This window comes from Saccostrea echinata, unplaced genomic scaffold (assembly GCF_033153115.1).
Source record: "Saccostrea echinata isolate AGI-Se365-2 ecotype Australia unplaced genomic scaffold, CSIRO_AGI_Sech_v1 ptg000025l, whole genome shotgun sequence".
In the NCBI taxonomy this organism is placed as follows: Eukaryota; Metazoa; Mollusca; class Bivalvia; order Ostreida; family Ostreidae; genus Saccostrea; species Saccostrea echinata.
Genome location: NW_026889774.1, coordinates 9519291 through 9535259, shown reverse-complemented (window position 1 = coordinate 9535259; position 15969 = coordinate 9519291). Strand labels below are relative to the sequence as shown.

Genomic DNA, 15969 nt, shown 5'->3' with positions numbered 1-15969 from the left:
CTCAAAGATTCGGGAGCATATCGTTTTAGCTCTATCCGTTCGTCTGTCTGACTGTTTGACCCCGAAAACACCCACATTACCCATAACTTTTGATTGGTTAGAGCTTTATGGCTTTCGTATTTCACATATGTATTCCATGTGGCAATACCTTTCTTTGGATACCAACATATATGACCTCTTGACCTTAACCCTTGGAGTTTGACCCATTTTTGCAAAATTTTACCATACGTTAACCTTGTCCATAACTTCTGAATGGTTAGTGATAGGGTTTTCATATTACACATGTGTATGTATTCCTTTTGACAGGACCTTTCCTTGGGTAAAAATATTTCTGAACTTTTGACCTTGGTGTTTGACCCACTTTAAAAAAACAAGATGTGTTTGTGAAACACTGATGCCCCTGTATGGCAACTTATAGCAAAGGTTAAACTTTCTCAAATGCAAATCAAATATGTTGGTACCCAAAGTAAGGTCTTGTCTCGAGGAATATACCTGTGAAATATGAAAGCCCCAGCAGCAACCATTGAATAGATATGGAAAAGGTTAATGTTTTTTTTTAAAGTATGTCAAACATCAAGGTAAAGGTCAAATGGTCAAAATTGATGGTGCCCAAGGAAAGGCCTTCTCCCAAGAAATACAGAGGTGAAATATGAAAGCCGAAGCACCAATCATTCAAAAGTTATGACCAAGTTTAAAGTTTTCCAAAAGTAGGTCAAACTCCAAGGTCAAGGTCAAAGTGCTAAAGCTGTTGGTATCCAAAGGAAGGATTGTCACAAGGATTACAAATGTGATTACTGAAGTATGAAAGCCCTAGCATCAGCGGTTCAAAAGTTATGGCCAAGGTTAAAGTTTTCCAAAAGTAGGTCAAACTCCAAGGTCAAGGTAGGGTCAAAGTTGTTGGAATCCAATGGAAGGTCTTGTCACAAGGATTACATATGTGAAGTATGAAAGCCCTAGCACTAACCATCAAAAGTTATGGCCAATGTTAAAGTTTTCCAAAAGTAGGTCAAACTCCAAGGTCAAGGTCAAAGGGTCAAAGTTGTTGGTATCCAAAGAAAGGTCATGTCACAAGGATTACACATGTGAAGTATGAAAGCCTTAGCACCAACCGTTCAAAAGTTATGGCCAATGTTAAAGTTTTTCAAAAGTAGGTCAAACTCCAAGGACAAGGTCAAAGGGTCAAAGTTGTTGGTATCCAAAGAAAGGTCATGTCACAAGGATTACACATGTGAAGTATGAAAGCCTTAGCACCAACTGTTCAAAAGTTATGGCCAATGTTAAAGTTTTTCAAAAGTAGGTCAAGCTCCAAGGTCAAGGTCAAAAGGTCAAAGTTGTTGGTATCCAAAGAAAGGTCTTGTTATAAGGATTATACTTGTGAAGTATGAAAGCCCTAGCACCAATTGTTCAAAAGTTATGGCCAAGGTTAAAGTTGGGGAAAATTTTGTAAAACTTGGTCAAACTCCAAGGTCAAGGTCAAAAAGTCTTGTCACAAGGAATACACATATGAAATATGAAAGACATAGCTCCAACCAATGAAAAGTTATGGGCAATGTTAAAGTTTTTGCGGACAAACAGACAGACGGACGGACAGGGCAAAAACTATATACCCCCAAATCTTCGATACGGGGGCATAAAAATAACCTTGGCCATAACTTTTGAATATTTGGAGTTATACAGGGCTTTCATATTACACGTGTATTCCTTGTGACACGTTTTTCCATTGCATGGGTACCAACAATTTTTATGCCCCCGTATCGAAGATTCGGGGGTATATAGTTTTGCCCTGTCTGTCTGTCTATCTGTATGTCTGTTTGTCCGCAAAAACTTAAACATTGCCCATAACTTTTGATTGGTTGGAGCTATGCTTTCAAGTTTCACATGTGTATTCCTTGTGCCAAGACCTTTCTTTGGGTAACTAAGTAACTAAAATTACTTCCTACGGGCTTACTTTATTATTAATTCATTTGTACTTTTGAAAATTAAACTGATTGCACATACACTATGCGCTGAGTACGTTTTATTAACCAGAATTAGAAAAAATATATACGTAATGATGTATGAAGCCATGTAGCTACGTATATGTTTCGCTACGTTTTCAGAAACAGTATAATCATGATAACATCTTGAAATCATTACTTTCTTTCATTTATTTATATATTTATTTTCAAGAATTATGACATTGTCAATTTACAGAATAATACAGAAAAGAGGCAAAAATGATAGGAAACTTTGGAAACATGTACATGTGTATTATTTTCCTCTTGGCATGTGGAGCTAAGAATATTTCACTCATATCACGCCTGCTTATAAACTTGTGTGGAATTTAAATTTTCTGTATGTAGTGTCAAGCATTTGACTGACAAAGAAACGGTTCCGAAATGCTCATGTCAAGTAAATTTTGAATTGAATAGATGGAGGTATGACAAGAGGCCCATGGGCCAAAACGCTCACCTGAGTAACTTTTGCCCTCCTGTTCTTCACCTGATTTCTCACTTGTAATACCTATTGTGGCCCCGCCCTTCCCCAGGGGTCATAATTTGAATAATTTAGAATCTACACTACCCCAGAATGCCTCCACTTAAGTTTCAGTTTTTCTGGCCCAGAGGTTCTTGAGAAGATTTTTAAACAATTTTTCTACATATTTCAATGTGAAAATTGGATTCCCTATTACGGCCCCTCCCTTCCCCCGGAGGGTCATGATTTGAACAATGTAGAATCTACACTACCCCAGGATGCTTCCATATAAGTTTCAGTTTTTCTGGCCCAGTGGTTCTTGAGAAGATTTTTAAATTTTTTTTTTTTTTTTTTTTTTTTTTTTTTTTTTTTTTTTTTTACATATTTCAATGTAAAACTTGGATTCCCTATTACAGCCCCGCCCTACCCCCGGGGTCATGATTTGAACAATTTAGAATCTACACTACCCCAGGATGCTTCCACATAAGTTTCAGTTTTTCTGGCCCAGTGGTTCTTGTGAAGAAGATTTTTTAATGACCCATCCTATTTTTGTCTTTTCTTGATTATCTCCCCCTTGGAAGGGGGCTTGGCCCTTCATTTTAACAATTGAAACTCCCCTTTACGCAAGGATGCTTTGTACCAACTTTGGTTGAAATTGGCCTAGTGGTTCTTGAGAAGAAGTTGAAAATGTGAAAAGTTAACAGACGGACGGATAGACGGACAGACGACGGACAACTGGTGATCAGAAAAGCTCACTTGAGCTTTCAGCTCAGGTGAGCTAAAAATATTGTGACTTTTTTGTGTGTTGTAAATTTTTTAAGTTGCTTCCAATCAGTCAATTTAAAATTTACAGCATGATACAAGATTTAAACTCATGGCTGCCTTTCTATTTACGGTGAAACTAAAGACAAACTGGAATAACGGGAGAGAGTATTATCAAATAATTTACACATATGTTCAGCTTTAATGTCCAAAGTATCATTTAGTGTGTAAACCAATCTTAAGGTTGGAGGATGTGATTGACCATTAGATAGAAAGACCTTTTTTCATCTTCAAATTTTGGTCAAGGTGTTCTTCAGGGTTGACCTGATCTAGAAAAAAATGTACATGTACATTGGATTTGCTACAAAGGCGAAAACAAAACGGTGGTGAAAATTTCTATGCATGTAGTATTTTAGCAGAGTTTGGGCTTAGAGATGGCCTGCTCGTGCAAGGGGGTTGGGGGGTTGAGGGTTGAACAAGACAAAAACCCAATCTACAAATTGAATAATTTTTCTATTGCATGAAATATGAAGATAACGAACAGTAGTCAAGCACAAAAGTCCATTGAAACAATATAAATTATGAGCAGAGCAAAGGTGGTCCTCTAAAAACATCAGAGGTGGGACCACGCTCTGGGGGCCATAAATCTTAGATGAGCTCACTTTTGATCTCAGTCTCACTTTTCCATTATATATTCCTTTTACAAAAGTGAGATTGAGATCAAAAGTGAGCTCATCTAAGTTATATGGCCCCGGTGCCAGGTGTCATGGAGGAGTAGGCATCCCTTGCTGATCGGTCACACCAGCCGTGTGCTCCTTGACATGATTGGGACCGGAAAAATTCTAGATTCAGTTTGAAAATAATGGCCTAACAATGTATAAGAAAGACGTCAGTCAATATTCGACTTAACGGCATATTGTATTTGCTAACAAGGTCAGTATATCGGCCATAGGATTTGCGAAATGTTGACTTTAAACGAAACTGTTTAGATCCTTGTATCATCAACTTATTTGTCAATAGCTTGTCTCGCTCTAGAAATTATTTGATGTAGAGCATGCTCTTTTGTGTCGAATCAAATGGGAGACTAACTCGATATCCAGGTGATAATGATATATTGCTACATAAATAAGGGATGTTGACGATAAAAAAAATATTATATTGAATTATTTACAGCGTTTTAGCTCAGTCATTTAGAGGACCACTACTTGCACTAAATGATTAATTTGCCTGTGTCTTTGGTAAAAAACAAAAACAAAACCTTGCAATGCAAGGATTGTTCATTGCCCATTTTTATGAACCGTTGTATGAGATAGAAAGTTGGGAGTCTCCGAGAAACGCTGAGTCGATACTTATAAAAATAGCTTCTTTGCGTTAATCTCTGTATAACTTTCTTTTTTGCTCGATAAACGGCCCTGACATTTCAATAGCTTACAATAACAGCCCGAAAACAAATACCTTTAACATACCCAACCCTGACCTTATTAAATACTTTGGACTCCCCCTCCCCTCCCCATCAAAATGTACCTTTGCTATAGTCATTAAATTTGGATTAGGGATATAAACATGTAAATTCTTTTCCAATTACACAAAATGTTGTACAAAAGTCAATCAATGCAATTAAAAGTTATATATGCAAGAGTATTAAAACAAACAATGAGATTACTACAGTAACATGATCAACTTGATCGAATTTATTTCATTTTTCGGGTGCCCCCCTCCCAAAACACACACACATACATGCAAGCAAAAACACACAAGCGCAAGTATATATTTTATATGTTTAAAACATTGATTTTGTGATCTGTATAGATTTTCCAAACATTACGATTGCGTATTGATAGTATGAAAATGGTAAATTTACTGCACGACCACTGCATGACAAAAGTTGCTTTTTCAAAATTCTTATTGTCAAAATTTTGTCTCAAATTGTCTAGTATTTTCTTCTTTTTATTTTTATAAACCCCTCTCCAAATAATAAGAGAGAGAGAGGGGGGGGTGCATTTATTGCTTTATTTGAAAAGTTGTCAAAAATTAAATTTTCATATAAAATGTATATCTTGGAAACAATTTTTACTAGTTCTTTTCCTGTACCGGAATAACGTGAACTTTGTTTTTCCTTATTCGTCTCTTTTCGTAAGACTGCTTGGCAAGTCGAAAACACCGACAAACCCAGGCCATACAAGTAACAAAAAACAATAGTCCGGACAATCCATATCCAATGTAAGCTCCATGATGAGTTATCAGGACACCAAGTCTGTCCTTTTTATTTCCTGAATTTTGTCCTTGGTTATTATCCATTGCACTTGGCGAGGATTGTTGCCATGACCAAGTTACCTCTGCATAGCTTGTTGTTAAATTTTCTGAATTCAGCGAAGTTTGGTGCCGTGACCAGGATGAATTTGCATCACTTGTTTCACTTGTTGGTGATACCATTTCAGAGTCACATTTGTTTGCGGTATTCTCGAGACTCCTGCACGGGTTTATAAACAAAATATCGTTACAATCTGGGACACATCCACAGGTCAAGTTTTCTGAAAATAAGTACCAAAAAAGTACTCCCTTTTTAATCAAACTACTCAGAAAACGGTATAAATACTGTGAAAAAAAGCCAAAATAATGATCATGTGTTATAAAAAGAATTAAAGATGTTGTTTTTTGCAAATTATCACCCCATGAACACTTTTTACCTTTCAAGAACATAACATAAAGTTCTGTCTTGGTGCCACTGCATACCTCACAAACCGAAGGGTTGTATGTTTGCGGAAATATAATATATTGGCTGTCGTTTACTGAAATATCGAAAATCTTAATTATTATAGAATCAATTTATTTGGTAGTTATACTCTCTGAATTCTGTAGGAATTATTTCATTTGATATTTATTGTATTTTGAAAACCAAATTTTAGAAATATAATGTACCTGATAATGTTTGATAATAAGTCAGAGATTCGTTTACTGTTTTGTACAGCAAACACTGGAAAGCTTCATTGCTGTCATTCTTTAGTTTGCTGTAAAATCAACCCCCCAAAAACGCGTTAGTAACATTCACTTTGCGAACAAAGAACACTTCAGAGAACTTATGAATTATATCCACGTTTTTTACAAATGAAAAAAAGGTGACTCCCCCCTTCCCATATTCCCGAAAGATTGTACCTTCTAAAGCATTGTTTACCTTCTTAATACAATGCTACTTTCATCAATATAGTGACATGTCCACAGACTGGAATTTCCCTCATCATCTCCCCAGACTGCGGTGGTACCTCTGAATGTAGCATTTGTGGAAGTGGTTTTATTTAAGCTACCATTCGAAAATTGTGCAACCAGAAACGTTCTATTTTGCCAGATAAGAGGAATACTACATAGGGATACTGAAATCAAAAAATCTTATAATAAATATAGAAGTTCTCTTCATTCAAATAAAAAACAAGATGTGTTTGTGAAATACATGGCAACTTATAGCGAAGGTTAAACTTTTTCAAATTCAAATCAAATATGTTGTTACCCAAAGTAAGGTCTTGTCTCGAGGAATATACCCGTAAAATATGAAAGCCTCAGCAGCAACACTTTAATAGATATGGAGAAGGTTAAAGGTCAAGGTCAAATGGTCAAAATTAATGGTGCCTAAGGAAATGCCTTATCAAGAAATACACATGTGAAATATGAAATCCATAGCACCAATCGTTCAAATGTTATGGCCAAGGTTAAAGTTACACTCCTAGGTCAAGGTCAAAGGGTCAAAGTTGTTGGTATCCAGAGGAAGTTCTTGTCACAAGGATTACATGTGTGAAGTATGAAAGCCCTAGCACCAACTGTTCAGAAGTTATGGTCAAAATTAAAATGTTTTCCAAATGTAGGTCAAACTCCAAGGTCAAGGTCAAAGGGTCAAAGTTGTTGGTATCCATATGAAGGTCTTGTCACAAGGATTACATAAGTGAAGTATGAAAGCCATAGAACCTACCGTTCAAAAGTTATTGCCAATGGCAAAGTTTTTTTAAAAGAAGGTCAAACGGTCAAAGTTGTTGGTATCCAAAGGAAGGTCTTGTTACAAGGATTACATATGATATGTAAAGTATGAAAACCCTAGCACAATTGTTCAAAAGTTATTGCCAAGGTTTAAGTTGGGTAAAATTTTGCAAAACTAGGTTAAACCCCAAAGTCAAGGCCAAAAGGTCAAATATGATGGTACCCAAAGAAAGATCTTGTCACAAGGAATACACATCTGAAATATGAAAACCATAGCTCCAGCCAATCAAAAGTTATGGGCAATGTTAAAGTTTTTGCGGACAAACAAACAGACAGACAGACAGATGGACAGGGCAAAAACTATATACTCCCTAATCTTTGGGGCATAAAAAGAGAAAATCATTACATTATAATCGATACCAACACGAACAGCCTACCATGTACATGTATATAAAATTAATTCTTATCAGCCCCATGTTCACGCATAAAATTTGGTTGATTATTTTCTAACAGAAGTCTAATTAATAATTGGACACATTTTTAGCATAAATTATGGGGCTAAATCTTGATTATTTTACAAAGGAATTAACAATAGTCAGTTATCCCAGGGAGAGTTATCTCTCTTATCAGAGGGCCAATAAACCTCAACAGAGACCATAATTTCGTCGTTTACATTTTATAATCTACTGTACTCCAGTGGCGGATCTAGGATTCTTGAAAAAGGGAGGGGGCAACTAGTTGGGGGTCTTGAGTGGGGGCCGGGGGGGGGGAGTCCCCGGAATTTCGCAGGTTTTAGAAGTTTATGGAACAGTTTTTTGACTTGTTTTAGCAAAATTATGTATAATTATTGATTTTTTAATCTTTTATATATTTTTGGGTGGGGGGCTGGCCCCCTCTAAGTCCGCCAGTGCTCTCTGTATCCACGTATTAATTACATGTGCATTAATAAAATGTACATAATGCCAATTATTTACTTTCACTGTACGTTTTTCAATTTTTAAAATCTACTTTATGGTGAGAATTATCATCGTTTTTCATGAAAAGACTCGGTGCGCTTTACGATGCGGTAGGGCCTAAAGGGAATTTGACGTTATTTCAGTTTTCCCATCACAAAAATAAAAAGGATATTCAATGTTTTGTTGTTGGATACGGAATTTATTTCACGAATAGGACAGGATTTTAAATATTTTTGTTTTAATTTTTCCGACTGAAACAAATCAATTCTTTAGAGCTACTAAGTAGAATCCGGACACAGTAACTCGGTGAAAAAAAGTGGTAAACTATCACGGGTACTCGACGTTTTACACCCCCCTCCTCCTCACAACGTTAGGGGTTCTGAGTCAACACGTTGCCGTTGGACCCCTGACAAATTTCAGTCGATATCTTGCGGGCTGACTGCAGCGACGTGTCTCGGGAAAATATAACAAATCTTGATTGTTTTTCTTATCTCTCAACCAATCATCTTTCGGTGATAAACCATGCGTAACACGTACATCTTAGTGTCAAGAAATTCCTTTCTATTTACATTATCTGTCTACTTCTCACCGGGAGAAGCAGGCCCGAAGATATCGAATGAAATCTGCCAGGGGCCCAACGGCAACGTGTTGACTCAGGATCCTTGACGTTGTGAGGATGCTTCTCTCCATAAATTAGAGAAAAAAGTCCATATAATAATAACATTACTATTACATGTATATAGTCTCGATTTTTTATTTATCAAGTGCCTCAATGAAAATGTCTATTACAATGTAAAAAATTTAAATTCAATGAAATTGTATAGGTCTTTTTTAAAACAGCTTTCTCAAGTTGGAAAGTAAAATCATACCGGTAAAGAAAATTAAAAACACAAGACATTACATACCTGTTTCACGCTGGAATAACAAAATAATAAAATTTAGAATAGGAGTAACTATCGACAATTTAGCCATTTTGAAAACATGACGTCATTATGACGTCAAATCGACGTTAAAATACGGCTAAATGAGAATAGCAAAACTTTCATATTTTCAAGGGATAAAATTTCGCGATATCTATGTAACAGAACGTGTGCATGAGTTTATTTTTTTTTTTCAGAAAATGTGTTGGTCTGTTATTTATCTTTTCAAAATCATTGCATAAATTTTGCGAAACCTAACTCATCACAAAAGTCTCGAAAAATACACCAACGTTTACATTGCCATATTTACAGTTCTGCTGTCCATTTTTATGTTTAGTCAACTATTTCCTTAACTGACGTTAGTTGTTTTATCAGTAGTAATAGTTGGATAGGATTTTAATTTTTAAATAAAATATTTTGTAGGCAAATTTTCGGACCTAGTGGTATGAATTATATCACAAACAGTGGCAGATCCAGGAATTTCATAACGGGGGGGGGGGGGAGTAGAAGGCAAGGGGGGGGGGGGGGGGGGTCTGGGGCTGCATTGAAGCACCCATTGGGTCTAGGGCAAAGCCCTGGTGGGTGTCCGGGGGCGAAGCCCCCTGAAGCTGACGAATTCATACAAATAAGAGATGTTTTTTCATTGATTTTAGGATAATGGACATATAAGTTCTACATACAAAAAATTCAAAAGGGGGGGGGGGGAGCTGCGCCCGGCGCGCCGGTCCTCAGTGGATCCGCCTTTGACAAATATGCACCCAAATATATTATGTGTAAAAAGATGAATTATTTATGAAAATCTAAAGGACCTTGAGTCTCTTGGGAGGGGGGGGGGGTAGCTTTACATTTGGGATAAAAATGGCTCCGGGACCAGGAATACAACCCTGACCTAGTGGCACAACCACTAGGCTACGGCATCCTTTACCCCTTTCTCTGTATATAACGGTGTTATTGAATTATGTTGACAAGATTTAATATAAAAAATCTTCTTTACAAATATATATGTGACCAATTTCTTTATTTAATGTGTCATCAGCTCGGGTACAGAAAAATGCTTGGATTATCAAAAAATCAAATTTCCCGCGGAAACACTCTTTTGTAAGTGGAGGTGGAAAAATTAAACAGGAAATTCAACAGGTGGTAAATCACGATCAAGTACAGAACTTTGTAAACATCGGGTGGTGCAGAAATATGGTAGGTGTGGTTTTAGTTACAACTCTCTAGTGAATCATGGTCAGTTGTAAAGACTTGTAAGCTTTGTACCGCTTTTACTCCTAAAGTATGTCGTTATTTACGTGTTAGTTTTACGTAAAATACAAGTTACCACTGGGCCGGCTAGTACTAGTAGACTGTCACCAACAGACCTATAGGCCTACAACAAATCTAACAACGTCTAAGGTATTTCTGATAAATTTAGGAGGGGATAATCACTCTTACTTCCCCCAAAAAGATACATATATAAATGTAAACATCTCTCAAATATCAGTGAATGGGGCACTGCAGAACATGCTGAATGTAACACGACAAATTTAGTTTGTATGGTTTTAGCCATTTGCCTTTCCTTTGTTGCATGAACAAGAAGGGGTTGTGTATCATTTAGTTATGCATTGTAATACTTTCACAGCTTTACCAGCCTTTGGTTTTATATTCCGGGTTGAGAAATTTATGGTGTGCCAAAATGCATGTATATATTATATAATATTGGAAAGGTTTTTGCATAGGGTTAATAATATAATATTTTCCGAACATTTAGCCCATATACATGAAGTTAATTTTTTTTAAAGATTTTCATCCATCACATGACCCCCAACCCCCACCTATTTGAAGTGTTCCACTTGGCATATTTTTATTTTGATGTAATTTAATAAATGTTAGAAGCAAGAGAGATTCAGGATCAGTACATGCACGGATGCAAAAAGACTCCACAAAAATATTTGTGATATATTAATTTATTTTGATAGGACATTAATGTTTTTTCTTACTTGTCCTTGCAGACAAGTGGCATGGGAAATTTACTAGTCTGAACATAATTTTTACTTGTCCAAAAAGTTTTCAAAAAAGAACTATTGGACAACTTGAAAATACATTTAATTTGTAATCAAATTAGAGTCTATTTTATATTCCCTGAGTCTGTTTTAATTTTTGACACATATAGCAATTAAGTTATGAAACTATAATTGTATCATTCTGTCCTACATAAGCAATTGATGCTAAATTTAATAATAAGGCTAGAGTTTTCTTATTTTCTGTTTAACGGGAAGCGCCGACCCAATTTTTTCAAAATACCGAAAAAAAATAAAAGAGGTCCATCTCACTTTTATTTTTAAAATACCCGCCGACTGTGTCATTTATTGACGGTTTGAAATAAAATCGGGTTTGTTGTACACCATAATTTTAATAAATCATGTAAACGTTTGACATAGCTTACGTTAATCAAATTCTTGTACGAGCGTCTTGCTGATTATGATATGGTAACCAGTTTAAAGAACTAGTTTATCGCACTTTTCGCGGGTTCTATCAACAGATCAACAAGCAAAAATGCCATTTCGAGACATTTATAGATAAAAATGACGAGATAGTAATATTAAATCCATTGACGATAAAGAGAAAAAAGATTCTGAAATCGGAATGAATGCATCAACAACCTAAATACACTAGATGCACACTGAACCATCTTGTGTCTAAAGAGTTGGGGGTAAGTTTTTTGACGTCTTAATAAACTTTCTGTTAAAATTGTTCGATGGTTAACATTTTTTGATACGTTTTTTGTTTCTTTTAAAGATGTTTACATTGTATATTTAATTTGATCACATAACAAATTGAGGTAAAATTCGCGGTAAAATTTAGTTGTACAATGAATTATGTTTAACTATATCAGGGACATAAAATTACAATTAAAATATTTTAGATACAAGTCCATGTCTGCTTGGTTGAATTAAATGAGGTCAGGATTCCAACAAAATTACGATTGGAAAAGAATATTTAAAACTAACACTGACAAGTGACAGCTAATTGGAATTGCACACCATTATCCTGTGGAAAGGTAGAGATAGAAAGAATTAAGTCGACAAATTGTCCAATTTAATATTTTAAATGCAAATTGAACAAAAACCAAAATTATTATATTTATAATATAAGAAATGTTTTATTATCAAAAACTCTTAAAAAATGTTTTGTATCTTCATTTAGAAAAGAAAATAATCTCATATAAATACTGTTTTTTATCTTCTACTTTCTAACTACTACATGTATTTGGTTATATTAATAAAGTATCTTTAAGGAACAATGCATTTTTTGTGCAGTTTGATTTCTTGGTGGAGACCCAACCATTTGTGAAGAGTTCAGAAGACTTCCAAGATGACTGCTGTTGTTCGTCAAATAATTTCAGCTGACAAATTTCCATTCTGAACCTCAAGAATGTGTTAGTCCTATACTAGGAATGCATTGTCAAGTTAGCTATCAACCCCATATCTTTCTCCAAACTTCTGTTTAATCATAATATATGTAGCTTAAAACATTTTTTATCATTACTTTTATGAATTTTATACAGTAGGAGATGACCAAACGAAGACATCTATAAATTTTTAAGCAGTGTGGATTTTTCTGTATCCAACATTATTGTTGCTGTATAATAATTTAAACTGTAAATTTTATTGTTTTGCTTTCATACTAGAATTTACAAATGTAATTAACCACAGTAGGATGACACATGCATATAGTTAGGAGTTGTATCTTTTTATCCATATTTGAAATCCAAATAAATGATAAACAAAATTTTATTGTGTTTTCTTTCATTTTTCAACATTCTATAAAAAAAAAAATCATACCATTTTTGGGTTTTATTTTTTATATGGTCTCAACTCGACAAATTTTGAACTTTTTATTTTTATTTTATTTCATCCCCTCGACCCGACTTTTTCTTAAAAATTCCCGTTAAACAGAAAATAAAAAACTCTGGCCTAATAGAAAAATAGCAATTAACATGATAAAGGTTGAAATTAATGTATGTCAACATGATCATCAAGTGTTTATTTGCCTTCTTCTCCCAATGCTTAATATTATTAACCTTGTCTTTTTTAATGGCTTTCTTACCGATACTAAAAATGCAGACTTCGTCGGTCAGATCCATGCAACTGATTGAAGTTCAAAACCAAATGTGTCTTCACAGTGAATGTTGATTTGAATCAATTTTGACGACCATGATCAAAGTTCATAATTCTGGTCAAGTTCAAAGTCAACTATTTAGGCACTTTATGCGATTCTGTATCTGTATGAAAACTGGAAATTAGATCACTTCTGATCAATATTTATCCAGGATGAGTGAGTGCAATTAAACTTCAAGTTATTTGGGTCATAATTGCAACTTTAAACTGTTCTGTAGTTTTATAGTTGATACTGTGAAATCGTTTATTTTCATGGGGTCAAATTTTGAGGTTTGTTTTGGGGGATTTGATTTCACCATGGAGAATTCTTGAGTAATAATAAATTATGTATATGGAATTTTATATTTTGTGATGGACATGAATTTGTGGGTCTCTCCATATCATGAAAACAATGAAAATTACCCCCCCCCCCCCCCATGAAAGTATGTGGCAGTAATATGTGTTAGTAGTGTATTCTAGTCTTTTACAGTAGCTGGCACAAATGAGTTCATGAAAAATGCCGTTGTTACAGCTGGGCACTTTGATGAAGTTATTGATTCAGAAATTGAAATTCAGTTAAGAAATAGATTTTAATTTTTCATTTTCAACTTTAAAAAAAATATTCAGAGAAAAGAAAAATCACTTCTCTAATCCGCAAAATGCCCATCAATATTCACTTGTCCGTCAAAAAATTTTCACTGGTACAAACAAATGGACAAGTGTTAATGTCACGCCCTGTTTAAGAAATTTATTGTTATAAAAGCTGAAAAACTGTTTTGAAAAAAGTGGTATTTCAATGTATAAAATATTTTGTGAGCTGTTCTTTTCTCACAAAGTACATGACTTGTGAAATAAATCAGAGTAAGGATTAGTCTGTTCAGCCTGTAATACACTAAGTGACTTATTAATAAATGTTCATTCTTTGACACTTAAAGAGCATTGGTTTGAAAGACTTTTATTACTGTTAGAGGTGCAATTGTGTTTAATTAGTATAATTACAAAATCTCAAGAGTGTTAAATGTGCATGTACTTTAATTAAAATCAAGTATGAAAACATGGTAAAGTTAAAAACGTAGAACTTATCTGAAACAAATTAAGATTATTTGGTAATGATATGAAAGTGTTTTTTTATGATTGTTTCTATAATGTGCCAACAGAATTAAGATGTGTTCTTTATTAGTCAATTTATTGTATTCTTGTACCATTTATGATAAATGCATATATGTAAAAGTAATTGTCTTATATTTCTTTCTCATAATTATCATATATACACATAGACATAAGACAATGACCCAGTTAAATCCAGTTTTGATTTCAATTTATAAATTTCATTGAAAAGTGGTTTATCATCCCGTATCATGTTATGTAATATGTTATACAAACATCTCTATAGATATACAGTCATGTGAAAATCTTTACCGTGTTTACAATCTTGATTTTGTCTGACAGTCACACTATAACCATTTGACACTCTCACATGGTATTTAAGAAATAGATCTACAGTTGCACTTTGGTATCTTGAATACTGATATCTCAAATACCATAGATATGTCGAAATGAGATGAAAGTCCCAACCACTTAGTCTTATTCTTTATGTATTTCACCCTTGATATCTTGAATCCTCAGATATCTTGGAAGTTTTTTCTCAGTCCCACTGAGTTTGAGATATTGAGGTTTGACTATATGTAAATAGGAATCAGATGTTATTTAAGAAATAAGGTATCATTTTTAAACATCTGTCGGGATATAAATATGGGTTGGTCACGAGATCAAATTCCATATAGCCTGAAGGGCTTTATGGTAAATTCGATCTTGTACCAACCCGTATTTATATCCCGATAGATGTTTTAAAATGATACCTTATTACTTATATTTACATTTGTGACTTATTCATATTTGATATTTGCCTGATTATAATCTTTAACATGTGAAACGTTTTATTTTTCAAACTCAGTGGCACAAGTTTGATCTATTGATTGTTTGTCGACCCTTTATGACATCACTGAGAAATTACGTCAAACATTTATGACGTGAGGAACCCGTGTTTATATGGATATTATGCATTGCTTTCAATAGAAACATTTGCAAATGTAAATATAAAAAATTTTCTACTAAGTATGTAGCTTCCTCCTTAATGACTATCAGGAAGTACTCATGCAATTAGAATTTTTTTTTTCTTAAATGACCCCATTAACGTATGCCAAAAATATTTGTGAAAGTCTTCTGGGTTGGTAACTTTAACTGGTAAATTTTTTCCCCTAAAGTTTTACAAGCATGCATGATTAGAGAGGAAGAAAGTTCCAAACTATTAGTAAGTAGCATAGCATGACATGAAAAAAAGATTTCACATTTTAGTTTTCCGTGCTGTAAAGAGGCCCTATTCACCCCTTTAAAACATCTTTCTTTTTGAAAGGTACGTACTTTGATGCAATGAATGGAAATAATTCTATTTACCATGATGACTTATTTGCTTCAAATTAAGCTGTTGATACATGTATGTGGATGTACATGTTTGTATGTAATACATTGTATAAGAGGTTAGTTATCATTTTATTACAGTCTTTGGACATTAAAACAAACATTATTGCTTTTTACAAAAATGTCCCTTAAGATCAATGCACTTACGGTACCATTGCGTGTATATACATGTTAGTTTGTTTAAAGAAAGTGACAGTTTCTTTAATATTCATACCCAATATATGCACTGGTACTTTGGTGCATGTTGTCATGAAGTTAACTTTGTATTTCATTTGCTTTGTAATTTTGGCACAG

General features: G+C 34.3%; 1 protein-coding gene across 1 annotated transcript; it reads right to left on the bottom strand.

The window, feature by feature from the left end:
• Positions 1 to 5043: 5043 nt before the first annotated feature.
• LOC133192595 (uncharacterized) lies at positions 5044 to 9107 on the bottom strand. The gene is made up of 5 exons (XM_061328585.1): positions 9041 to 9107; positions 6389 to 6584; positions 6136 to 6224; positions 5904 to 6005; positions 5044 to 5747 (listed from the first exon to the last, which is right to left on the bottom strand). Exons 1-5 carry the CDS (start codon positions 9105 to 9107, stop codon positions 5290 to 5292), a joined length of 912 nt encoding a protein of 303 aa, XP_061184569.1. The 3' UTR covers positions 5044 to 5289.
• Positions 9108 to 15969: the final 6862 nt, after the last annotated feature.

Excerpts from the sequence above, each read along its gene's own strand:
- LOC133192595 (XM_061328585.1), bottom strand. The coding sequence starts at position 9,107 with ATGGCTAAATTGTCGATAGTTACTCCTATTCTAAATTTTATTATTTTG. Across the intron at positions 6,225-6,388 it reads AGTAGCATTGTATTAAGAAG|CAAACTAAAGAATGACAGCA; the intron begins GTAAACAATGCT and ends TTGATTTTACAG. Across the intron at positions 5,748-5,903 it reads TTATGTTATGTTCTTGAAAG|AAAACTTGACCTGTGGATGT; the intron begins GTAAAAAGTGTT and ends ACTTATTTTCAG.